Source organism: Mustela nigripes, chromosome 3 (assembly GCF_022355385.1).
Source record: "Mustela nigripes isolate SB6536 chromosome 3, MUSNIG.SB6536, whole genome shotgun sequence".
Lineage (NCBI taxonomy): Eukaryota > Metazoa > Chordata > Mammalia > Carnivora > Mustelidae > Mustela > Mustela nigripes.
In genome coordinates, this window is record NC_081559.1 from 3,223,699 (window position 1) to 3,250,897 (window position 27,199).

The window sequence follows — 27,199 nt, forward strand, 5'->3', positions numbered from 1 at the left end:
TCTAAAAAGTGTTAAACAGATTCCCCCAAACAATTTAAGTAAGAAACAAAGAGCAGCTACCCAACTGAATATATCTCCCATTTATCCTAGTAAATATACACTCAACACTCAACCCACATCTCCGTGACCTATTAGGATACACACTCAGGGGTCATTGCCAAAGAGACATAGTTTCCTGAAATAGGTAACTAGCCTCCTGCAGACTTCAACAACATATCTGAACAAAGACCATGCCCAGTAGAAGGGGGTGGAGATGCTGGTCAATGACCCAAAGAATACAAAAACAACAATCGCAGAAGGAAAAGCTGGTAGGGCCTGCATAAAGGAAGGGTGGTCTCTGCCAAGAGAGAGTATCTCGTGTCACATTAGCAACGGTAGCCCCACTGAGGGGGTTGCACTGGACTTGTTCTGGTGACATTAAATATGTGAATTATGTACCGAACTCCCTTTGTTCTTTCTGCTCAAGCAACCTTCTTACCACCATTTGACCTTCATAGGGGTCTTCTGGGAGAGAATCTGCTGGTTTCATCAATTCAAGTGTTTTTAATCCTTATGTCGTTTTGTTTGTGGCTGTGAATCACTAAATAGACAATATGAATTGGCTAGTATGAGACAGGTCTTCCTATGGTACAATGACAAAAATCAGGTTCTAAATCAACAAGGTCAAGACTCACACCCACGTGCTTATGTCTCCAATGTTAGTTATATCACCAACCACGGGGTCTTTCAGGAGGCAGCTTACTCCAGGGGCCACCTACAAACACCTCTGGCTTATGGCAGGCTTCTTAAAATTCTTCATCCATTATGTTATCTCTGCATAACAGCTGCACAAAAAAGCTGATTTAAAAAAAAATTCTACTTCTCTAACTGGGAAATAATCACATACAGAATAATCTTTTTTCTTTTCTTGACACAACTGCAGCAGTCTTAATTCTTTCCCATGTTTAGATACACGAATCATCCATCACCTATTCCAGGCCTCTTAAAGTCTGAAATTTCTTAAATTTCTAGATTTAATAAAAAGGGTAATAAATTCAAGTATTATCCTAAACATCAGATGGACACTCCCCTCTAATTCAGCCCTTACTATTATTGGCAAATTGTACATGCAATTCACAAACCATTTTTTTGTGAAATGTAAAATGTGTTTTAAAACCTTTAAAAATAACATTTGAATGATACAATTGTTTCATCATTGCCACCTAAGCTAAATCTCACCCACACATTTTGGTGTCAAATAGTCCCAACTTGCCAACAACAGTAAGCTTTTATGAGGTACCTCGCATAAGCAGTAATACAAAGGTCCAGTTATGGTCCCTAATTGCACACCTATAGCGATAGGAAGCACGAGGCCAACTTTCAACCACCTGTGAAGGGCAGAGCCATTTTACTGACTGATCATTTACACAGTTTAAAGGCCTTTAAATAAATAACAGATGGGGAAGGAGGTAGGGAAGAGAGAAAAAGAGAGGAAGGAAGGGAGGAAGAAGAGAAGGCAGGTCTCCTATGGGAGTCATCGGTATATTGCCTCCTGGGGATAGGAACAGTAATCGGCGCTGTAATAAACCCCAAATCAAATGAACACAACATAACACCACATGTATCACAAGCAACCCTTGTAATGGTTTAGCTTCTCACAGTGCTCACATAACAAACTGACAGATTCCTGATTTCCTCTAAAATTAAACATGGAAAACAGTATCCTGGAAGACTTGTTCTTTTCCTTTCGTTGTGAGGGTGACACCCAGCCTGACCCATGGAGAGCTGCTTCCTTCTGTGGTCAGCACCTCTTCCACCCTGCATAGGTAAGCCCCAGGGGCTCTGCACGGACAGCCCCTGGGAACCCCAGCTGACGGCTCATGTGTTCCTCGCACAGCACACGCATTCGGTCACAAACTGCCCCCGAGGTGAATGTGGTGAGCACAAGCACGGATACATCTGATACATTTATATCAGGAATAAATTTAATTGTAAAAAAATCAAATTAAACTATAACAAAAATGACCTGAGAACCATTTATAGTTATAAAACATCATCATCACAATCATCATAAATTTGAATGGAAGATTCTTTGGTATTTGAAATCAGTCTCTGGAAGCACAGGTTGAATTTAGTGCATTTCACAAAAAATTGCCAAGCTCCAATATTAAAAATACCTGGCCAAAGAGAAACTTGTTAAAACACTGACACACTGTTTCAAAGAGGAAATATCACTGAAAATCAACCTAGAAGTTCCAAATGGGAGCCTTGCCCTCATTCAACAATTTAGAAACACTCTGCTGACCGTGCCTCAGGACAGCCGCTTCAAATTCCCTGTACACCCTCCTCCGAAAATGCTTCTTTCAGTAAAAGGGGAGTCCTCATTCTTCATGAACCTGTCACAGCAAAAAAAGCCCATGTTTGTTCTTAAAGTTAACCAGTTTAGCCCATCCTAACCCTTGCATTGTTTTGCCCTGCTCACAGCATTTCTCGGCTCTTAAGTGTTGGCCTTCTCACCCCAGGGTTCAAGTTCACAGTCCCTCATTTCACTCTGGAGAATCAAGAAAAAAAAGATGTGTTCTGTGAAGAAAGATCACAAATCTGTTTTGTAGGAAACTCTTACAAATATATATAACTAAATTTTTAAAAATGGACCAGTCAGCTCAAAATGTCACAGGAAGTTAAATGTCTTCAATTTCAACATACAAAATATTACAGAAAATAATTCTCATTTCTGATTTTTACATGTCCGTAAAAATATTATCAAGCTTTAAAATATAATCTTAAGAAATGTTTCTCTATCACAGTTACCAAACAGCTAACTGTCCATTATTTAAAATTTTTTTTAAAAGTCACCAATATGGTAAGACCCAAGGCTCTAGGGAGATGGCCCCTAGGCCCACCTCTTAAAGTCTCTTAACCCTGAGAATTGCAGGAAACACTAGGGCTGCAGTTCTAGTCCCAGTGCTGCCTCTAAATGGTTTTGGACAAGTTATTTAACCTCCTCAAACCTCAATCTTGCTATCATTAGCATTTTCCAAACTGTTCATAGGAATATTAACCTCATGAAAAAGGGATCTGTGGTCAAAAAGGGATCTGTGCAGTCAGAAACTGCTGCACACAACTTCTCTTGAGGAGATTCACGATGTGCATCAGCAGCATTAAAGGCTCTGAGAAATCCTGCAGCATGTTTGTTCAACTTTGTATCAATCTTAGATGACCTCAGATTCCCTTCACTGACTAGCATTTACTAGCATCCTACGGATCATTCTCTGGAGAACACTGGTCCAGCGGCCGCAGGTCTCTGGCAGCACTTTTACAAAGAGCACGTAGGAAGAGCAAGCCAGTCTTCTGTCACGGGTTCTGAAGGTTAAGAGGGTTAAGATATAACGTCCTGGTATTGATGGGGCAGATGTTCGTGTTCAATGGCTCCTTGAAGATCAACATGAGTCCCTGTTCCTGATGACAGTCTTCACTCAGGGAAAGTGGTAACGACTGTCCCAGAATCTTGATGGCCACCTATAGCACAGTAAGTATCAGAACTCACCAGGAATGAAAAGTCATCTTCAATATAGTTCAGTCTTCTTTTCCAGTAGGACTCCTTCCTGTAGTAAATGCTTTTGCCACTGTTCCCTAGAACAGCTCTGGCCAACGTTAATAGGATCCTAGCCCTTAACCCATTTCCTTGTCCAGAACGGAGTGAACGCACAGGCGGCCATCAGGCCGTCCTCAGGTTAAACAGCTGCTCCTCCAAGAAGGCGCCCCCGAGCCCGTACTGCTCTTCATGCAGACTCATTTCTTCAGGTGACAAGTGGCTTCCTCCAAGAACAAAGTCTGCAAATCTGATAAGTATTTATTTGTTTTAAATAAGGTCAATGTCATCACAGAAAGGTTTATTTGGAAGATAACATGTTCTCTTACTATTTATCCTCCTTAATTAAATTGGACTTTATGTCAATAGAGAACAGCAGTTATACGCTGGATGCAAAAATGGCAGCGGCTTCTAGAGAAATTCAGGGAAAGAACAAGAAGCAGGCACACTTACGAGCACTGACTGCTGCCGAACATACCCACTCCCATTTGCTCATTCCTTGCCTCTTTCTTACTAGGTTCCTTATTCACGGTTATTTTAGCACATCAATACTTTCCCCTTTCAACGTTCAGTCTGAGGGCACTGTTATTTGGATAAGGCTATGAAGAAGGGGAAGCAGTAAGGAAAAAGATGTTGGGGCAAAGATGTCTCTCTTGTTCAACTTTGAAAATGATCTTCCATACCGGGGACCCCCCACATGGACGAGATCTTTCTGCCCTTCCCTCTCGGAACGTCCAGTAAGTGTCTGTCCTGACATTGGCAGTGGGACGCGACCTGCTACCGGCACCTGCTACCGGCAGGTCTGCTCCTGGTCTGAAGCGCACCTAGGGACCCACCGCGGCGCCCGCACACACCTTCTACCCCACGGTGGGCTGGAGCACGGGGCAGGGCTTACTTGTTGGGGGCCCGGAGTCTGGAGACGACCACCCAGGCCGGGAAGTCTGGCCTGCGACAGGCGCGCCGCAGCTCCTCCAGGGCGCCGCTGGTCTCCGTGTCCGCCTGCTCGCGGTACTCGTCCTCGGTGAGGAACCTGCCCGCCGGCTTGACCGCGGCCCGCCACCGCTTCGTCTTCCTGAAACACGCGGCATTTGGTTGCTGGAGTCCTGGTCATAGCTGACTGCTCAGCTCAATCCTTAAGACTTATAAAAACACGTTTCTTAGAAAGGAGCAGTGACACCTGACTTCCTTGATAGGACACTGGAGCTCTGGGTTCTTACCGTGACCGCGGCACACAGAACATGCACAGCTGGGCCTCGCTGGACATTTCCTCTCCTCCTGGACTGTCCTGAATTACGTTTCTAGGAATTTGAGGCTCAATTTCTGACAGACATATTAATTGTATTTTTCATCTCAGTGACCTTTAACTGCACAAGCAGACCATGAAAAGTCTGGCTCTTTTATGCTTGGTTCGCTCACACTCTCAGGCACTAATGGAAGCAATTGTCTGAGATGCCCTTTTAAGGAGACCTGGTAGAATCAATGACCACTTAGTGCACAGGCCCAAAAAGAGAAGGATCTGCGGGATATCGCCTCCACCTAGTGGTGGAGATCCTGACTAATCCTAGAGAGGAATAAATACTGTACGAGGATCATTTATGTACAATAATTTATAATAAGTCCTCCCTTGCCATATGCGGAGGGGATCATGACTGGAATTTTTTTTTTTTTCCAATCAGGAAAGTCCTAAAGGAAAGAATCTCATAAAAATGGCAAGATGATAACACATATGTTTAGCACATATGTTACATTTAACAATGAGTTTTTTTTTTTTAATATTCTTGGGTGGCTTAATAATTCAAAAAAATGAACAAATAAAAATATTCTTGGGTGCTTTAAAATTTAATTTAACCAGAGAGTCCCAAATCTGGATGAGTATAAGAATTATCAGGAGGTGGTTTAAACATATATTCTCTTAAGGGTTGGGACCTTTAAACTTTTGAAGACTGTGTGGCAGTGAAGAGTCAATGCGGCTGACATTATTTCCTTCTCTTTTTCTGAATACCAGTCCGGTCTCCCTCGAGGAAAACCTCTGGCCTCTGAGCAGAAGACTAAGGCATGACTCTGGCTTTGAGGTTTATCACGGAGTCAACAGAAGCAATTCCTTAGCCACTCTGAGCCTCGCTTTGCACGTAAGAACAAAGTGAAAGCAGTAACGTCTACCTGACAGGTCACTGTGGGGATGAAAGCAAGTCCTCTGTGTAAAAGGGCTTAGCACAGTGAGTGGCCTCCAGGGAGGTCGACAAGGCTGACTGAGAGAGTAGCAACCCTACACTAGGGCACAGTCACACAGCTCTTCGTACAACTAAACTACTGTACAAATCAAGGTATTATTCCTCTGGTTTGTTAGTTAACCCGTATGTTCCTGTTTTATCCTGTTGTTCCTCACATAATTATTCACTGGCAAAATGAGAAGCTAAGGAAATTACAGAACATCGTTTTAGGTCACGTTAACAGAGTGTGCAAGTGCGCAGGACCATCACGCAGATGACAGAACACACTTCACACTTGGCGTGGCAACCGGATGTTTGAGGGGAAAGAGGCCCAAATTCTGTCTTGGGTTCCTCAAGCCAAAAGCCTGGCAAAGGGCTGGAGGCTGGGGAAGTGGGGATTGGCCAGCCTCCTCCTAGCAGAGGGACCTCTGGTAATCCCAGTCACTGTCAGCCTCTGCGGCAGGCCCAGGAGCAGCAGCCAGCAGCAGCCCCTCCAACCAGGCCCTGCTGCCTTTCAGCCTTGCCAACATTCTCTACTCAAGAGCCCTGTCCTGTCACTGGTATGTGCTTAACACGGTGACACGGCTACATATGCAGTCCCAGATCCGTAAACTACCACTTACCAGAGTCTCCTTCCTCTCGGCTAGGTTTGCCTCATAAATATTTATTAACTCCCTCACTACCTGAGTCTAGGCCCTCATCACCTCTTGCGTGCTTGGCTGTGCTGTCACCGCCTCGGGGCCTCCCGGTTATACACGGCCCCTGAGCCAGAAGGCAGCTGGGCCACATCCCACCACCCTGGGAGGTTCACGGTCTCCGCTTTGATCCTGACTGCTGAATGTATTTTTATTTCCCGATTAGTTGCCAGCATTTAAACATAAGAATTCATATTCAAATCCATATTCCCAGCTTTTCTAAAAAACAAAAAACAGAAGATCTGGCAAGGCAGGGCCCGTACTCCTCCATGGCAACAGTCAGCTCAAGCTGAGTAGTGACTGCCCCCTTTCTGAGGATGCTGCACCGCAGAATTTCCCACAGTCCTTGGGAGTGCCCCAGCGCCTGACCCCTGCTCAGCATCGCCCCCTCGGTTCCAGCCCAAAGCCACTGGATTCATGAATCTGGTCCAAGCGGCAGGCAGAGAGCTTGACTGAAATGCGTGATGGCTTCCGGCCTCCACTACCTCAGACCCAGACGAGATTCCTTAGCACGGCCTGTGATGCCTCCATAGTGTTGCCGATGCCCCCCGCGCTCACCAGCCTCATGGTGCTACCGGACCGGGCCATCTCCCTGTCAGGAAAGTCCTTTCCACATCTACTCACCTCGCTGTTTTAATTCATGAAGATTCAGCCTAGTAATTTCTTCTTCAGACACTCCCTGGAACCCTCTCTATGTGCCGCAGTCCCTGATCAGGTATATCTTAACACTTCAAAGATACAGAACTGTAAGCTGCTGTCTCAACGAACACACCTCAGGGAGAGAAACTGTCCCTCTGTCTGTGCACCTGACTCAAAAAAAGGTGGTTGGACTCGATGACTAAGGACAGACATAATACAGCTGTGGCAGTGAAGTTCCCTCATCGCTCTTTCTGTATTTTTAAAAGGCTTAATCCTTAGCTTCAAACCTAAAGAAAAAAAAAATCCTAAGCATAAATAGTACTTTTCAATCATTTTTCTAGCTCTATTTCATAAGCACAACAAATACCTTTAAAGCAAACTTGGGCCCTAATGAAAGGAAATGTAGAATGAAAGTACAAATTTTAGGCAACCCAGAGTGCAAGTAATTTTGCCACTGGTTTTAGTGAATTCTGGGTGAGCTGTAATTACCTAGTAACTGGGGGCACTTCCCTGAAAGACGAATGAAGACGAGAGATGAGATGGAATTCGACACTACGTTCTCTAGCCTCCTCCGCTCTCAAACCCCCAGATCAAATACAGTTAATCATGAGACGAAATACGACACGAGCAAGAAACTTACCACAACAATAAATAAAACTAGAGCTCAAAATGTCCAATTTACAAGGCAAAAAAGATACGCACCACCTCACGTAACTGAAGGCTTTCAGGGGGTAGCGCAGACTCCTGAAGGACAGGATGAGGACCATGACTGCATAAGAGCACTGGGGCACGGTGACCCCGCAGTAGATCAAGACCAGGGCGAGGAGCCGCAGTGTCCACGCCAGGAGATTTACGCTCCTTTCATCGACAAGGGGCCCGTGTTTGTAACAAACAGCAAAGCTGACAAATCCCACCATTAGGACATAGCCTGTAAAAAAGCAGAAGAACTTGAAAATCTGAACTTGAAAAGCTGTATGAAAAATCCTGGCAGAGCCTTGACTTAAGCTAAGAACATATCAGAAAGACTTCATATTTATGATTTCTTTTTCCAAAGAAGTAAGACTGAAAAACACATAGAGGGATGGTTACTCCTTCCATGTGACACTGCCTTTTGTAATGATTAAGGATATGCAATAATAAATTATTACGATATGTATCTGTTTTTTAGTCCAGAGTCCTCGATGGACCAATGTTCTCATGGTTGCTCTGGTTAGGATTTAAGCCTCAGCATAGGTCACAGCTGGCTACAAACTTTATTTTTTATTTTTACTTTCTAGTTAAAAAAGGAAGGTACAATTTTATAACAGATGGACCCTGCTGCACCCCCCGCCCCCCGTGCAGTGCTCAGTTTCTGCACTAACAATGGTGGGACGATGAGACAGTTCGCATCTCCTCCTGGGATCCAACATGAAACATGCATTTCTCGTATATCCCACTGTGTGTTTCACTCATACCTAAGGAAGCCTCAAGATCGACTTTCCAGTTCAGAAAGGGGAGAGAAGAGCAAGTTAAATTACACCACAAAGGAGCCATGAGAGAAACCCAGAAAGTGGGACGCTCGGTAAGGCAAGGAGACTGGGTATCACTATGAGGAGAAAAGGAATTGTTATGGATTTAAAAAGACTTACGAGACATCGCAGATGCAAAATACGGTTCTGGACTATATCTCCCCTTATACAACCAACCATCAAGCGCACTTAGGAAATCTAAACATGACCTGAGTAATTTATGTAATTATTATTTTTTAAATTTAATTGTTATTTAACTACAGAGAAAATGTTCTTGTTTTTTAAAGATGCTTACTGAACTAGTCAGGGGGACATACCATGATATCTATAATTTACTTTAAAAATACTTTATCATGGGGGCGGGGCGCCTGGGTGGCTCAGTGGGTTAGGCCTCTGCCTTCGGCTTAGTTCATGTTCCCAGTGTTCTGGAATCAAACCCATGTCGAGCTCTCTGCTCAGCGGGGAGCCTGCTTCCCCCTCTCTCTCTGCCTGCCTCTGCCTACTTGTGATCTCTGTCTGTCAAATAAATAAATAAAATCTTAAAAAAAAAAAAGAATACAGATGATATATATATATATATATATATATATATATATATATATATATAATATAATGATATATAATGATAATGATGTAATGATAAAGTTTGCCATACTTTATCATAGTAACTCCTGGGTGGCTCAGTTGTTTAAGCGGGTGACTCTTGATTTTGGCTCAGGACGTGATCTCGGGGTCGAGATGGAACCCCACAGCTGAGTCCCCTGGCCAGCTACATGCTCAGAGTCTACTTAAGGATTTTTCTCCTGCCTCTGCCCAACCCCCTGCACCCATGCACATACTCTTTCTCTCTCAAATAAATGAATAAATAAATCTTAAATTGATTGCTTTTGTTTTGGGTGGGTGGACTTAGGTGAAAAATTTGGTGCTAAGGGGTTAGGAGAAAACTGATCCTCCCATTCTCCATGATTTCCCAAATAGAACAAATAAATAATTTTAAAAAGCTGTTTGGTTTTGGTTACATGAAATAAAAACAAGTGGCTTCCTAATAGCCTCTCTGTTTCTGAAAATTCAAGTTTTCATTAGTCATTTATATTTAGAATTTCTCACCTTTCATGCTGAATACATGAAGAAAAGGAAAGAGCCACATTTCAGAGAAATTTTTTCATTACAAGTTAGATCCGGCTAGAGCTTAACCACAATTCAATGGCATACAAGCAGTCAAAAGAGACAAACTTTTTTTTTTTTTGCTCTTTTGATCATTAGTACAGAAAACTAAGATGTCATAGGGGAAAAAAAAAACAGTCTAAAATGAGATCTATTGAACTGAAATCATCAACTGTGGGAATAAAATTTAAAAAGACTTTTAACAGCACTTCTCCTTAGTTCAAAAGGAAAATTTAGACTCTGGAAAGAAATGTATTTCCAAAGAAGGACTCCAGTTGTACTTTTCAGCTTTAGTAACAACAGAACATACTTTTAAAAAATTACCTACCTAATACATATACTCTGTTTTCATGCCACAGCCACTTGAGGTCCTCCATCCATCCGCACACAGCATAAACTGAAGCAAACCAACAACTGACCATTAGAGCCCAGAAGGTGCTGTACTGTGTGCAGAAGAAAATAAATGACAGTTTTTGGTTCACTCTCACAAAAATAGGAGTAAACAAATAAACCCTTTCTATTAGAAACGTCTACATCAAATTGCACCGATGTCAATTCGAGATACTCTCTAAAGTCTTGTTGAAGTTATGGTCCATGAACCAGCAGCATCAGCACCACCCAGGAGCCTGCTGGAACGCAGACTCTCAGGCCCCGTGGCAGATTATGAGTCAGAGTCTGCATTTCAACAGCATCCTCAGGATACTGTAAAAGCACTATTTTAAAGAAGAAAGTTATCTCAAAATGATGCTGGTGTTACAAGCTTTAAAGAGAATCTCTGCAACTCTATCATCATGAAGTACTATTTATCCTCAACTAAGTACAAAGCATTCTTTCATGAAAGGTGTTCTGGGAACTAATAATAATGAAGAAAATCCCCAGATAGAGCCATGCAGCTATTCAAGGCCTTGATCGTTCAGCATCACGGCCTTCTTCAGCTCTGCTAAGACAAGACAGGTTTCTACTCAGCACAGGTCAACCCCTGCCACTCATGGGAAAAATTTATTACCTAAAAGTAAAAAGGTCTCAAAAAAAATTATCACCAAAACTTAATACTTACTTTACAGTATATATAGTAACAAATACAAATGGAAACTCTAGAGAAAGATACCTTTTCAAGTCAGTTTATACAATGTAGAAACACAGTTTTAATTAGGAACTGTCACAGTCAATGTGAATTAACTTTGATCAATTTTTCATGTCTATGAGATCATGGTTTCCCTCTTCTATTCATTTATACACAGTATGCCCACCTTAGGAATAAACCTTTTCACCAGCAGCAGGACAAAGACTAATGTCATCAGAACACCTAGCACGGTCCCAGAAGAGTAAAAGAAAATAGGACTTCTGTCAAAACAAGCAGATAAAAGCCATTTAAATGTTAAGCAGGACTTTCAGTATTAAAACCATGTTTAACCTGATACTAAGAATACTAAGAAGAAAAATTCAGATGGTACCTTTAATTATATCCTATACTCTTAAAAAATGAAGTCTGTACTTGAAATTTATGGTAAATAGCTTGGCACTAACTCAAAACAAAATGTCTGAGTTACCTTCTCTGTTTAGAATCTGATGTAAGAATTACTGAGCACCTCCTATGTAGCAGACGCTGGCCTGTGAGCTTTGCACGCACTCACAACAGCCCCGTGAGGTGGCTAGCCGGGTCTGAACTTCACAGGGGACGAAACAAAGGCACCAACATATTAAAGACCTTCCCCAAGTGAGCATCTGCCAGCTGGGACTCAGGCTTGCAGCCCGGCCTCTCTGAGTTAACTGACTGACATTGGGTTCTAAAGGCCACAGATTACATGAAACGCACTTAATTATACTACGAGAAAGATGAACACTATGGAGAAGAGCAGGCTAAGAAGTAAAATATCACTAGAAAAAGACTCCTTTTTCATGAGAGAAGTGGTAATACGCAAAATATCAGGTTATGTTTCTCCAAGAGTCAGACACTTGTTAAATTCAACTTCTGTATCAGAGCGACAAATCTTGGAGGCAGCTCGACTCTAACAGAGAGAGCAAGGCATCTGGCATCAGAAACCCGAGTAGAAATCTCAGCCCTAGCAAGAGCAGTCATGTGATGATGAATGCTGGCCTTCTCATCTATGAAATGAGACCAATACAGCGCTGACGCAATCCTTAAGAGGATCAGATTTTCAAATGTATATTAATACATAATACAAAGTAATACAAGTAAAAGCACTCTGAAATATACATATCGTGTGCTGTTACTCAGTTTTTAAAGGCCTTTCAAGCACTATCTATTGTTTGTAAAACCACAGCAGGAACTAAAAGCTAGTGTGGAAATATTTAGCATGGGGTCAAAATTGTGCTATCCTCTTTTTAAAAGGATAAAGGATAATTGACAAAATTAACAAAGTAAAATGGATACTTACTGACTCAACGTCTTTGCATAAAAGAAGAGGAAAACGCCTGCCACAAACACAAGGAAGAGTTTGAAATCTACAACTGGAGTAAAAAAGACAGACACACACGACAAAGGTTTTACGTCAATGTAGTTAGTGAAAGAAGAGAAAACTCAATTTATTGGAATGTCACTCCAGAAAAACAAAATCCAGAAAATCAAAAAAGAGACTTACTGTTTCGAGTCACACTAATTGTATAGACAAATATCTTCTTGACAGGTTTCACAGAGAAGCACATGGTCTCTCCATATGGACTGATGATTATGGTTATTTCATTAGACTCCTTTGGTGTCCAAAAATTATGAGTCATACACTTGATATAAGACAGAATGGTTTCTGGATATTGACAATTATGTCTTTCTGTGATATATACAATACTGAACAGGCCTGAACTGGTAATTTTTACCTATAAAATAAGAACAAACAAATCCATAAACACGTAAGCTCCTTCAAATCATGAGCAGAGGAATGAAGAGAGCCCGCGATAACGGAGGAAGAACACAGTCAGATGCACACAGTTCCGGGGATCCCAGCAATGCACCTACAGATCCATGTTTAGTTCGAACATACTGGAGCACAGAGACTTTGCGAGGTGGATGTTTCTTCCCCTGGGTTGTAGGTGATTTAACTCCCTCCTCTAGCAAGTTGTTGTGGCCAAGGGACATGTGAAAAAGGACAGGAGAAAGCAGCAGGTGGCAAACTACTTGGTCTATAAAGGGGTTTCTAGCTCTACCATTGTGTACTGTGTTTGAGGAAAAGCACTTCTTCTGGATCAGCTGCGCATGTGTAATTCAGGCTTCTCTCCCCGTGCCTCCTGAAGAATCCAACCACGGGTCCTAGTCAAGTCTCACAACAAAGCACCTGCTACAGTACCAAGCAGACACTGACAATCTAGCCAGTGATCATTAAATGACAACTGTGCCGCTGCCTCTGTCTGTCCCTCTCTATTCATACTCTTCTTTGTCCAAGAGTAAGGTGAGCCGGCAAAGAGGGAGATCACCAGCTCTCCGTCTCCGGCGTTAGGTGATATAACCCACTACCTACCCTCCTTTCTCTTGGATTTCAGCTCCTGGCTCACTGCTCTATTTCCTGTCATACTTCTCGGGGATTCAATACGCATAATACACACACCAAACTCCTTCCTATGCTCTGACTCTCTGCATCTTGAACTCCTCCCCTCTTGTACTCTTGCCCTCTGCCGGGCCTCAGCTCATCACTCCCAGGGCCACACCCTGGACCCTGTCATTACCAAACTACAGGCCCTCTATAGGTTGTTTTATGCATTCCACTGGCTGACCACCAACTCCTACCTTTCCAGTAAGCCCCTTATAGGACCTTGAACCCAGGAAGCCTTTGACCTCACCACACATCAAGCATTTTCCCCCTGCTCCTCACCCCTTCCTTTCCAGCTAAATTCCAAGGTCAATCATTATAAATCATTCCCTTGCATGTACCCACCTCCTTTGTGGCGCTCTTGCTTTGTCAGCCCTACCTGCAAACTCCAACCCTCCACCCGTTTCACGCTTGGATTCGGACCACCAAATGGCACCAGATAAACCACACAGCAGTCTGACTTCAAGCCCGAGGGTGAACCTGAAGTGGGACGTAAAGCTACAGGTGATCATACCACACATTCCCTACTCTCTTCAACAAAGATGTCACAGCTTTTCCCTTCTCAACACCAACACCTCCTCCTCACCCTCACTCTTGGCTGAAAATGGAAGAAGACGAAGTCCATAGGCTCCCATCCCATTACCCAACCAGCGGTGAGTACCTGCAGGGGCGTGCTCTGCTTCCTGCCTGTGGGGAGGAACTTTCTGCCACAGAGGAGATTTAAAGGAGATTCAAAGGTATCCTTTAGACTATCCTTTGTCTACTCAAGGACATCCTACCAACAGTCCTGCCCTTTCTACTGGACCACCCTACTGATGTGGGAAACAAAGACAAAAGAAAAATTAAATTTCCTTACTATCTATACCCCACTGGTTAAGTCCTTAAAACAGGCAGAATGACATTCCTCTAGAAACTCAGCTGCCTGGATGTTAATACTTTGCTAAGGGCAAAAGGCAATCTTAGCCCAACACCCAGGATCCTGTAAGTCTACTTTACACACAAAAATTCCTTTGGAAACTTCCTTTATCTCTATCTCTCCAAAATACATGTCGGCAATCATCCCCCAAGCATATGACCCACCAATAGACAACTGAAGGGTCTGATGACTAAGGTTTCATTAGGCAGTAATAAATGACTTCTTCCCAACAACAGCTAGCCCCCTCAAGGTTCTGGAAACCTTGCTTCCAAAATTCCTTAGAGACTTACGCTGTCCCTAATTCCCTCCCAACTTAAGAGTATATAATGGGCCACTCCTCGTGACCCCAGGGTAGCTCTTTCTGCCCAAGGGTCCCGTCCCCAGCTTTAATGAAATCACCTTTTGCACCAAAGAGGTCTCAAGAATTCTTTCTTGGCTATTGGCTTCAAACCTTAACAGCTTCCCTACATCACTATTAGCATACAAACATGTTGATACTTTTCCCATGGGGGGGGGGGGAGCCTTCTATGGACTCCACTTTCCCCAGTGCAATCAAATTCTCTTACAAGGTTACCCATACCTGCAGTCTTCAGTTCTTTTCCTCCCATTCTCTCTTTAACCCTTTTCAGTCATGGAGTGTTTCATGCCCTAAAGGCCGTCCCTGACAAGGTCACCAGCAGCCTTCACGTTGTTAGGGCCAATTCATTCTCAGTCACCACATTTGATCCACGAACAGCACTGAGCACTGCTGACCACTCTCTTCTCCTTGTAACACCTTCTCCGTGCAGTGCTCCTTCTCTCTCTCCTCTGCTGGCTCCTTCCTCCTCCCTATGTGTAAGACTGACCAGGCTCAGCTATTGGTCCTCCAGCTAAACTCACTCCTTAGCACTGTCTACAAACACGCACTGCTGCTGACTTTTTCAGAAAGTAACACAGAAAACATACAGAAGCTAGTAAGACTGCTACCCACAAGGGCTAGATAGGAATAGGTAGAGGAATGAGGGGGACTGACACTTCTCTGAGAATACTTCTGCATAGAGTTGCAATTTATTTATTTTTTTTTTAAAGATTTTATTTATTTATCAGAGAGAGAGATGGGGAGAGAGCGAGCACAGGCAGACAGAATGGCAGGCAGAGGCAGAGGGAGAAGCAGGCTCCCTGCTGAGCAAGGAGCCCGATGTGGGACTCGATCCCAGGACGCTGGGATCATGACCTGAGCCAAAGGCAGCTGCTTAACCAACTGAGCCACTCAGGGGTCCCTAGAGTTGCAATTTAAAACCATATTAATTCCATCCCTACTAATACATGTTAATAAGATCAACTAAGATAGGGAAAAAACCTGAAAACAATAAAAACAAATATTCAAATGGAAATGGCAACAAATAAAACAAAATATATCTCAAATGAATAATATAATCATATTAAAGGAGGTGTGTGAGAATGGGTTAACCTAAGTGATTCTGGAGCACAGTATTTAAACTATACACTCTCACACTAGAGGTAAAACACACTCTAAACAAATACTGACAAATAAATTACTATTCTATCATTAGACAAATAAATAAATATATTGAGAATAATGAAAACTAGTTTCTCCCCATCAGAGAAAAAGTTACAAATACGGCAAGGAGATGAGAACGAACCCAGTAGTATGGAAAATACCAGAACTCGTGTTTTTCAACAAATGGAGAGACAGAAATAGAACGTCCACAGGTGTATGGGTGTGTAAGTTTCTGTCTGTACACATATGACAATGGTATCCCAGCACTAATAAATAAATAAATAACGCTGAATGCTCCTTGAAAAAAATGTATGACTCCAGAGTTGGGCTGAAGAAATTGTAAGATAAGCCTGGAACATCTTGCTTACCAGAAGATGCCCAAATGATAGGTACAAAATAAAAGGACACATGAGCTACCTTAAAGGTGCTCTTACTGGCCAAATCTAGGACGATGTGAACGTCAGAGCGAATAATGAGGTAACAGACAATCCACAATCGTGACACTGTGTGGATACAAACAGACTGGAGGAGGAAAACCTCTTCCTGACTGAAGAGCGCTGATGGATGTGGAAAGAATCGTGGAATTAGAAAAGGACCATTTGATAAACATCCTGATAACTGATTCATGCAAGGATCATCAATGAATGATAAAACTAGGAAGGGAAAACCTGATGAGGGAGGAAAAGGACATCTACATAGTTTCAAATTACCTCCTCAAAATACTCATTTATTAAAAGGGCAAAATGGTCACTTTATAGTGGTAAAACTGTAAATTTCCAGAGACCACCTTACCCAGGTGATCCAAGTGGTGTGTATCATCAGTAATGGCACAAACCAACATCATGTGCCTTCTGATACGCTGTCCTATCTTTTCCCTCAGCCTAGAATATACTCTCTTTGTATAGTACCTTGGTAACTCACGAACTTCATTAACATCTTTCTCAAGTATCCCCTTCTCACCAAGAACTACCCTGACCCCACTTTTTATACTGTAACTTACTCCCCACCTCCCTCATTCCACCTCCCTTACTTTACATTTTCTGTTTTCATGGCACTTACTCATTTTACAATTTTCTTCTCTACCTCCTACCCCTAGGAGCCTAAAAATCATAGGAACAGGGATCTGTTTTAGGATCCTACGATACTAATGTATCCTAAGAGCCAGTAATAGTTCCTAGCCCCTAGGTGAGTGCTTAATAAATATGTTAAGTGCTGAATGATGGGAAGTACTAGGCTATTGAGATTAACTATTATCTTGGCCATCCCTGGGATCAGAGAAGGGCTTGGGATAGAAATTATTTTGGAAACTAGGAGAGAGGGTGTTGTCTTGAGTTGTGTCTGAACGGTGACCACACTGTGCTCACTTGGATACCATATTTCTTTGGAATGGTTTGGAGAAGGGCTGATAAAAAGCATGAAGAGTTAATGTTCCCTTCCACATGCCCCTTTCCCTTGGGTCACTCTATGTGGTTCCCCAGTCAGCTTTCATACTGATACGCTGCTCTATGCCATACAAAAGCTTTTTTTTTTTATTCTTGAACTAGAACATTTTAATTCTCAGTTCCTAAAACATGATTTAAATGTAGGCTCTTACCTGCATAGTCGACCACATATATTTCCACTCCATTTGGGAATTTCGATTGTAGCAGTAACAGTCCGAGTCAGATGTTTTAATAAAATCCATTTCCTTCAGAGTTTTACACCTTAGAACTGAGAGATGGAAAAGAGAAATACTTCCTAAAATATTTTATTTCCAAGAATCTTTTCTTTTATTTCTTTCTCTTCATAAGAATAATGTCTCTAACCAATGAACTTTTCTACATGGTAGTTACAGTCCCTCAGTCTTTCCAGCCCACAGGAGACAGACAAAAAAATTACAGTCCAGTGTCAATTCTCTTACGATATATGGGAGGTACTGTAGGAACACAGAGAACTCCAAGAACTTCAGTCTTGGAGCAGAGGGCAAGAATTGGGGGCAGCTTCCTAGAAAGGGGGAAATGAGAGAGAGCACTGAAGGGGGAGCCGGAGGCAGCGAGACAGAGAAGATAGTTCAGAGGGCGGCAAGAGATGAGGGAAATCACGGAAGCAGTTTAGTCATTCACTGAGGACGGCGTATGGGGACTACACGGGGGCCTTCCGACATCTGCAGGGAGACGCAAGCAATGGCCACCACTTCGCGGAGTACAGACAGCGCGCTGAATGCAGAGCACCGAAGCCTTCTAGGTAAGCATCAAAGTCTCAGCAGGAAACTGCTGACACTCCCCAGGGTTTTACCGAAGAGTTCGGGAGACTGGGGCAGAGTTAAGACATTAACACCGTGAGCTAAGGCACTGGGAGCTTCACATCAACAACAGCAGGAAGCCTGTAACATCCCTAGGCCTGAAATGGCAAAGGTAGGGCTGGATGTTACTGCAGCTTCTCAAGCCAGGAGGACAGTCTAATGGGATGTGATCCCTGCCAGAATGTGGGATGGTGGGACAAGGGGGCACCACGTCAGCCTCTGTCTCCTGCCTTCCTCGCAGGGCCTCTCACTGGCCAAACACTATGGGAACCAAAGGCCCTTTGATGCAGCCCAGAGACATCAGCTTCCAGACACTGAGCAGGGGAGGGAAGGACAAACAGAGCATCAGCAGTTGGACCAGGGAAACAACAGGCACCCAGCTGTGTTTCAGAAGAAGCATTCTCTAAGCAACGTGCAAGTTTAGAGGTGAAGACGGAAAGCAGAAGAACCAAGGAGGTTCCTGCAGCAGCCTAAGCAGGGACCGAGCTGGGCAGGAGGGAGACGAACAGATTAGCGATCCCTTATGACCGGGACCAACAGGCTCTGGAGAGTCATTAGATAAGGGAGCACAAGAAAGGGAAGTTCTGTTAAGTGGAGAGATGGCAAGGCCCTTCACGCCAATACGGAACAGCAGAGAGGATGCAAGCTCGGGCAGGGAAAGGGGGAGGAGTTCAGTCTGGGGCAGAACTAAGTTCCGGTTGTGGGACTATGTGAAGATGGACGGGGCTGCAGCACAGGAGAAATCTGGAGACAGAAGTAGATACGGATGTGTGTCTGTGTGCATAAACATAAACATACGTGCATTTGTGTGCTATATGTAACATTAAATAATGTACAATACAACACCATATACCATAATATACAGAGGAGAGACAGGTGCTTTATTAGAGAGAGTAACTAGCATTAAGGAAATTATTAAGTAATGGGGTTCATTTTATTCTGTGGCTGCCTCTGTATCAGAATTTAAAATGAGGTGAGATGCCTTTTATTCCTCAGTCAGGGTTGGAGGCTATGATCTGCCCTTGGGGATCATGGTCAGGGCTGCCACAAGCTGGCAGGCTTGTTTTCCTGCCTCAGACATCTGTGCTTACTGGGAGCCCCCACTTGGTCTACACCAGGCGTGCTGACCCCCCCAGCCAGACTAGGGTCTGAAGTGGCAGCACCGGGCCATAGGCCCTGGAGCTCTCCTTGGATAGTGCCAGGTTCTCACAAGCCGATCCTGGCCTGTGTTGCCCCCAAAGTAGCTTGGTGCCCGGCCTGCCCCACAGGCAACACCTAACAAACACACCTAAACAGGTAGTCACCTACCACAGAGATGCCTGTGAGGGAGTGGGGCGCTCACCTCCTGCTCTCTTACAAACAACGGCTTTGGCCCCAGGACATAACACTGGGGAGGACAGGGTGTCCAAAAGTGGGGGATTCGGTTGTTGAAGGGGCATCTGAAGCCACCTAGCTCATTCTTCCCTGCCTGGATTAGTTGGTACCAGCCAGGCCTTTCCATCCATCCACTCCGAGTCGCGTCTCCCATATGTGATCCCCTACAGGAAGTGAGGAGCAGGGTGTGAGTGGGTGCTGGAGGAGGAGCTCTGCAGGCGTCTGGGCAAGGAGGTCAGACCTGACACTCAGTACAGCAGCCACAAGCACAAAAGCCCCAGTTCTTTTATTTTTTTTTTTAAGATTTTATTTATTTATTTGACAGACAGAGATCACAAGTAGGCAGAGAGGCAGGCAGAGAGAGAGGAGGAAGCAGGCTCCTCGCTGAGCAGAGAACCTGATGTGGGGCTCGGTCCCAGGACACTGAGATCATGACCTGAGCCGAAGGCAGAGACTTTAACCCACTGAGCCACCCAGGCACTCCAAAAAGCCCCAGTTCTAAGGGTTCGCCTTCTCCAGTCTGACAGCTCTGGCCTCACACAGTTGCAAGTGGGAAATGTTCTATGCTGAAGAGCCTACTTCCATCAGCTGACAAAATCATGTTTTAGAGAAGTTTTCAAGTTCTGTTTTTCTTCAGAACAAAAGTTCTGAAAGCATCATATTTTGTTCTAAAAGCAATAAACCACTTTCTGCGGGGAAAACAAATAAAGTAACTGAGATGAAAATCCTAAATTCTTCTGGATCCAGGATAAGGTGTCACCACTGGCTCTGTCAACAGGAAACAGAGAACGAACGCTGTGGGCACACAGAGAGAGGGACCTTATGCCCAACCCCCATCTCCTTCAAGGGAAGTGCCAGCGCAACCTGCTACAGCGAAGATGAGCAAGGACAGAGTAACTAGTAACTAGTCACAATTTCGTCCACTTCAGGAATAATACTGAATGAGCCCACACAGGTCCATGTCCTGCTAGAAGCGTCCTAAGCATTCTGCTGGAGAAAGTGCAGACAGACCCGGGGAGAAGACGCAGCGTGCCCACCCATGTGACCACACGAAAGTCACAACAGAATCCAGTATTTTCCACTGGGACACTGTCAAGTCACTTAATCTTTACTCTTAACATGGTGAGGAAATGCATATGTTTTTAAATATACGAACAAATTTGCTGAGTTTGAGAGTCTGAGATGCAAACACAAGAGTCTGAGAGACAGGTCTCAAAGAGGCACGTGAAGGAAGGTCCAGAGGCCCTCGGCATAGAGGATACGAACAATTAGAAACGCATCCCCAGCATGGCCTGTTTATAAACAAGACCAAAAAGAGAATGCAGAACCAGTGCGACCAACACAGAGCACCCCATGCTGAGGCGAATTCTCGGGTATATCTGAGATGCAAGGGACTCCTGGCCACGGCCTACACAGGGGAGAGGGCACTCCTGGCCATCCAAGGGCCGCAGCCAGCTGTAGAAAAGACCATGTCAGAGGCAGAGAGAGATTTGACAGAGAGATTACAAGTAGACAGAGAGGTGGAGGGGAAGCAGGCTCCCTGCCCAGTAGAGAGCCCGATGCGGGGCTCGATCCCAGGACCCTGAGACCATGACCGGAGCCGAAGGCAGAGGCTTTAACCCACTGAGCCACCCAGGAGCCCCTGTTAGGCACTTTTCTTAAGGGTGACTCCAGGGCTGCTGCCCGCATTGCCTCTCCCGGTAGGCCCTACTGCTTCAAGGAACCAGCCCTGTAAGAACAGGGAACTACTCCTCTTGTTAGCTGTTTGAGGGAATAGCCTCTTTCTGGGACCTGAACTTGGCAAACAAACACTGCCCTCCATTGAGTTTTTTTCTACTTGGTCCTAAGACCATCTCCTAGATCATGTGACATCTGTAACTTAAGAGCAAGACGGTGTAATACAGTGCGATAATTTGAATATAGAAGTAAATGCTTCTCTGTCATCCAGGCCAGTCTCCTTGCACTTGGATTACTGTAAAAGCCTGGTTTCCCTGCTTCCAGCATCACCCCTATGATGCTCCCCTGCAGCCCATTCTCCAATCGGCATATAGATCATTTAACAACATCAATCAGAGCACATCATTTACCTGCTGAAAACCGAGGACTTCAGGCTGCAGCCTCCCGTCCAAGGACCTAGGACCTCTGACATTCTCTCCTCTGCTCTCTTCTCTCACTGCTCAGGCCACACCAGCCCTCCCGCCCTCAAGATGCTGAGACACTCCTGCCTCGAGTTTTCCTACGTGCTGAGTCCTTGACCTGCAATCCGCTCTCCCCAGCTTTTGGCAGAGCTTGCTTCTCCTGATCAGAGGTTTGCCCGAACGTCACCTTCTCGGGAAGGCCTTCTCAGACCCCACTGTCTAAAATGGCACACTCCAACCCCTTTCACCCACTTTCTTCTCACTCTGCTTTATTTTTTCCTCATACTATTATTAGTTTATACTCTGTCTCTCCATAAAGTTAGGGACAGCATGTTCATTACCGGATCCCCAGCCTTTAAATATCTGCCTTTTGTATGTAGGTTATAATTTGAGAGTGTTGGTGGGTCATTTGGGCATGCATAGCAGAGACAATGAAAGCCTGGCCAATCTTTGTAAAAGGCTGCCCAGTACCAGTCAGCACCATAAAAGGAGGTGCACTCTGGCCTTCCCCTTGAAGCAACCTGATGTAATCAGACACCCCATCCAGCCTGGGTCACATCCCACCTACGGAACCCACAGGCTACAGCTCCCCCTCACCCCACCTCATCATCAATATACCTTAACTACAGGGTTGAGAGCTGTAATCCTTACCATCCCTTGGGCTAGGGACCTTCTTTATCCTTCCCGGACAGAGAAGAACAGAGAGAAGCAAGAAACAAGAAGCTTGGTTTTGTTTTACTCGTATATGGTACATCAGTGTATCCTGCACAAGGGGCCTCTCAGTTAGACCAAAGTAACTTGCTCCGAATTTCTCCTCGGTCCTCTACAGGATTAAGCAAAGTACAGACGGAGGTAGGTTGCTCTGGCAGGGATACCCACAGAAACACTACTAAAGGCATGTTGTGAGGTGCTCCCCTGGAATTCTCCAGAGTGCCTCTGACTTTTGAGGTGAAGCTGATGTCAAATTTACACAACACATGAGACAACAGACGGTCTTAGCATTTCATGGTGTCCTCTGGCTACCCTCATTATTACTAACTCTCTCTTCAGAGATGAACTTCATTCAGTTCACATAAGAGCCCCTAAACATCTAAGGAACTAGAAACAGCTACAAGAAACCACAAATCCAGCTTCATGGCAGTTCATGTAAACCTTAAGCCAAGGGCTAGCTGGGCTAAGCATAAAGCAGTGACTGTGACCTCAACACTGTTTATCTAGGCTTCTTCTAGAGACATTGTACTATTCAGTTTTTACTTCCTCCATCCCCACCTGAGGGAGGGAACAGAAGATGTAGCAGCTGGATGGCTTATCTGAAACCTATCAGCTGCTCGAGCTCTGAAGTCTGGGAAGTGGCCTGCCGTCTGCGGGCATCATTTATTCCGGGGCCTCAGTCTTGGCTCGTTCATTCTGTCAAGATGGAACTTCCTAGAGGCAGATGTAGGCAAACCCAAAGATATCACAATGATACCAACAAAATCCTCTCACAATACAATTCAGAAAACAAAAAGGAATTTCTAGGGATTCAGAAAAATGTAATAATAACCATTCATTTGATCAGACTCAAGAACAATACCTGCCCAGGGACAGCTACTGTTTCCACCTGAGGCTGAGTATGTTTCTACCCCTAGAAGGTGCCCCATAACGCTGGTATTCACAGCCTCAAACCTGATTCCAGATCTAGAGAAAGATCTGCAGGGCCAGTCCTGAATGCCATCCTTCCTACGCCTACCCCCAGCAAGGCTGCGTCTCAGCCATGACATGATCATCACCTTCTGTAACTCCCTGCAGTCCTCAAAAGGTTCTCTCGATTCTGCAATAAAACGGACTTCTGATTTTCTGGACAGTTGTGCCCAGACTGCTAAGACAAAGCACAATTATTTACATTACCAAAGAATTTGAGTCAGGGTGACCTTACCCAGTGAGATTCCTTAGTTCATTTTAAATAGTACTCAATTTATAAATATTCAATTAATCTAATTTAAGACTATATAGCTTATATAAAAAAGGGACAGATGGGTTATCACTTGCTTTAATAAATTACATTTTAAATTACTACTTTGTACAGCTTTTGTCATTTATTAGTTTTCCTAAATGTAAAAGAACATATTTAAGTTAAAGAATTTAGTCATACATAAGGTAAAAATATTCAAAACTTCAGAAAAAGGCAGGTAGTACTTAAGCCTACTTATAGAGTATGCTAAAAATAAAAAGCACAAACACTTCTCAAATTTCAGCAGATCTTAAACAACTTCCAACATAAAAATATTCCAGCAATGTTCCTTCGAAAAATTTAACCTTCATATGGCCCTCATATGGGAAGAAAATATCTTCAGATGAAACTATAACAGAATAACAAAATCACTTATTAAATTAGAGAGCCCTTTTCTCCATTTGGCCTATTACTGCTTCTCTTTTGGGACAAGAAGAGGGAAAAAATATAAAAATTTTTAAAAAGCAAAAACCAACAAAACTTAGCTCCTGAAAGCTCAAAGGAAGGATTTTTCTGGGTATTATTTGTGGATTCACATTTTCAAAGGAGTTAGCATGGAGCACCAAAATTAGAAGGTAACTTCTCTATTCTATTAACCCTAGTTTAACCAGAATTGACTATAAATCTTGATTTTTATTTCTCCAAGAATGTGCATAGAAAATAAATCTGAGGGGCGCCTGGGTGGCTCAGTGGGTTAAGCTGCTGCCTTCGGCTCAGGTCATGATCTCGGGGTCCTGGGATTGAGTCCCGCATCGGGCTCTCTGCTCAGCGGGGAGCCTGCTTCCTCCTCTCTCTCTGCCTGCCTCTCTGCCTATTTGTGATCTCTGTCAAATAAAGAAATAAAATCTTAAAAAAAAAAAAAAAGAAAATGAATCTGGAATTAGCACATACTGATGCACATTCAGGCCGATTTTAACTTCAAGGACTGATTTTTCTTCTCCTTAGATGAATTTGAAAGCTGTGGTTTCAAATGGGCCATCACTACATAGCCCAAGCCTGGGAACTCAACACAGTGGCCTGAACTACATCATAAGACAGCACATGGTTTCAAGGGTCCTCAACCTGGGCTGCAAACCATGAGTAAAATCTTTCAGCCAGCCAACTACCTGCCTCTCCTGTCACTTGCCTCCGACCTTCCTCCAAATAGGGTGACAGAAAGCTAGCCTGGCGCTGGATGTTCTCTATTTTATGGAAGTGTGTGTGTGCATTCAAGAGAATTTTACAACAATAAAGTATCATCTGATCCAAGCTTCTCATGTTATAAATGGGCCCTATTATGAAAGGAAGTCCCAGCTGTTTGATCTCAGTTCATAAAATCACTTTTACAGCAGCAATGTTCCTTAGACATAGTCTAGTCCAAGGGTTCCAAAGTGGTGTCACTGGCACACCACAGGATCCAGGATGCTCCACAGCCTGTCCCATATAAAGCGTATCTGGAATGGCAAAAGCTGCTGTAAGTCTTCATTCGTTGCCATTTTTCTTGGCTCTGCGCTAGAATTTTATCAACTCAGTGTACCTCCTGCATGTCTCGGTGGAACAGTAGTTCTGACATGCATCTATGTAGCTCTCTGGCTAACAAAACAGAAGTTAACACCAAATGTTGTAACACAAACATGAGAAATAGCGGGTTCACAGAAGGAAATAAAATGGTGAAGAACATGCTGGAAATCATTCCACAATGGAAGAACTTTACCGTATGATGAGAAAACAATGGTCCATAAAGACTATGGGCCCGGACCAAGGTAATTCTAGGAGTGGGTGGGGGCATGGAAGGAAAGTGTAGAAGTGAAGGTTCTGGATGTCGATCCGGGCCTCCTTACAAGTTTCTGGCTGCTGCCATGCTCAGAAACCCTCCGTCTCGGGCGCGTCTGTGATTCATCTGCTCGCCCGTGTCATGGTCACACTGCTTACTACTGAGCCTGCCTTTCCCCATCCATAAAGCGGGTCTCTAACGGTACTTGCTCTCAGAGGACCATCACCCGCACTGGACAAGATAACGCACTCGGAGCACTTTCAACACTGCAGACACCTCGTGAGCACTCAGCCACGGAGTGCTGGATGACCACCGTGCAGAGCAGTCGCCCAAAGTGGAAGTCACTGCGCGAGTCCCTGCGGCTGGCAGCTCCCCAGAATCCGGCCGTCGGCCCCATCCTTAGACAAAGAACCGCGACCTCGCAGGAGCAGGGCCTCTGCCCAGCAGCAAGACCAGGCTTGGCTGCCCCTGCCAACAGAGGTGGCCGAGGACATGAGAAGCTGGTGGACAACAGCGCCAGGAAACCTTGACGGGACGTGGTGCGGGGGTGGGGGAGGGGCTCTGCGCGTGGTGAGCCGCAGCTGCCCCTCCGCGCGGGATCCCGGGAGCTCCCCCGCAGGGACCGCGGCGGCGCCCCAGCTGCCCCCGTCCCTCGTGCCCGCGTCCCACCGCGCGCCGACCTCGCAGCGACGCCGCGGGACACGCAGTATCGGGTCACGCGGGACCGGCCGCGGGTCCCGCTCCAGGCCGCAGGGCCCGTCCGCGGAGGAGTCGCGGCCTCGCCCCGGAGCCGAAGCCATCGCCCGCTCGGCCCGGGTCCGCAGCAGCCGCCCCGGGAGAAGCACGGACGTTCCTCCGCGAGCCTCCGGGGCCGCGCAGCTGCGGGGCCGCACACGAACCACCGCACTTCGGTCGACGGGGGAACCCGGCGAGACGCGGAGCTCCGCCGCTTTGCTTCTGCTAAAACCAGGAGAACGTGCAGGTGCGGGGCGCCCGGGGGCCTCAGGCCATGATCTCAGGGTCCCGGGATCGAGCCCCGCGTCGGGCTCTCCGCTCGGCGGGGCGCCTCCTCCCCGCCCCCGCCCCGCCCGCCGCTCCGCCCGCCTGTGAGCTCGGTCTGTCTCTCTGTCCAGGAAGTAAATAAAATCTGTAAAATGTTTTAAAAAGGCCAGATGCCGCCCGAGACACCGGGGAGCCCGAGCAGGCGGGAGGGGGCGGGCGCCGGCTGCGCCCCGCGGTGAGCCCGGAGGAACGAGGCAGCGCCCGCCGGCTCCCCGCCTCCCGCCCCCACGACGCCGCCGGGCGCGGGCGGAGCAGCTGCGGGGCGCGGGCTGCGCGAGAGCCGGAAGCCGGGAGCCCGCGCCCGCCCGCCCGCCCGCCCGCCCGGTTACCTGAGAGCGCGGCCGCCGCCTCCTCTCCGCGCGCGGCGCCTGCGGGCGGGGCGGACAGCGGCGGCAGCCACAGGAGCAGCCACCAGCGCCCCGGGGGCCGCCGCATCCCGCCCCGGAACCAGGGCGGCGGCGCGGGCCGCGGCGGGCCGGCTGGGCCGTTGGCAGCGGAAACCGCGCGAGGCCCGAGAGACGAGGGGGCGGCGGGGCCCGCACGCGGGAAAGGCCGAGACCCCGCGAAGCTCCCGCGGCCGGGGGTGGGGCGCAGGCCGGAGCCGCCCCCCGCCCCTCCCAGCCCCCGCCTCAGGGCTTCCGGGCCTCGCTGCCCCGGAGGCCGTCGGGCGCGCCGCGGTCCCGGCAGTCTCCGCGCGAGGCGCCGGCCGTGGGGGAGGGGGAGGGGCCCCTCGAGTGTGGGCTCTGCCTCAAACGTCCTCGACCTGTGCGTGAGCTGCGGGGTTTTAGGGCTGAATTCTCGGACTTGAGTGACGCTCTGTGAAGAGGAAGACCGTGGAGGAACCCCCTTTTTGTT

At 45.9% G+C, this 27,199-nt stretch overlaps 1 protein-coding gene and 1 non-coding gene across 4 annotated transcripts; one reads left to right on the forward strand and one right to left on the reverse strand.

Annotated features, from left to right (window-relative positions):
- Nucleotides 1-1,942: 1,942 nt before the first annotated feature.
- On the reverse strand, nt 1,943-27,199 carry NEMP2 (nuclear envelope integral membrane protein 2). Of its 3 annotated transcripts, XM_059393069.1 has the most exons (10): nt 26,674-26,736; nt 22,809-22,964; nt 17,341-17,456; nt 12,391-12,622; nt 12,187-12,259; nt 11,038-11,131; nt 10,116-10,230; nt 7,818-8,043; nt 4,467-4,643; nt 1,943-3,821 (listed from the first exon to the last, which is right to left on the reverse strand). In XM_059393069.1, the coding sequence occupies exons 3-10, from the start codon at nt 17,428-17,430 to the stop codon at nt 3,698-3,700; spliced, it is 1,131 nt and encodes a 376-aa protein (XP_059249052.1). In that variant the 5' UTR covers nt 17,431-17,456; nt 22,809-22,964; nt 26,674-26,736; the 3' UTR covers nt 1,943-3,697. The 3 variants fall into 3 exon arrangements, with proteins under 3 accessions (XP_059249052.1, XP_059249053.1, XP_059249051.1); XM_059393070.1 differs by lacking the exon at nt 22,809-22,964 and having other exon boundaries at nt 26,674-27,199; XM_059393068.1 differs by lacking the exons at nt 22,809-22,964; nt 26,674-26,736 and adding an exon at nt 19,370-19,565.
- On the forward strand, nt 19,007-19,110 carry LOC132014807 (small Cajal body-specific RNA 20). The gene has a single exon (XR_009403444.1). It is a non-coding gene; the product is annotated as a small Cajal body-specific RNA 20 (non-coding RNA).

Coding starts and splice junctions, on each gene's coding strand:
- NEMP2 (XM_059393070.1), bottom strand. CDS start 26,779: ATGCGGCGGCCCCCGGGGCGCTGGTGGCTGCTCCTGTGGCTGCCGCCG. Junction 12,260..12,390: donor AATTAGTGTGACTCGAAACA/GTAAGTCTCTTT, acceptor TTTTTACTCCAG/TTGTAGATTTCAAACTCTTC. Junction 4,644..7,817: donor GCCTTCAGTTACGTGAGGTG/GTGCGTATCTTT, acceptor CGCGTGTTTCAG/GAAGACGAAGCGGTGGCGGG.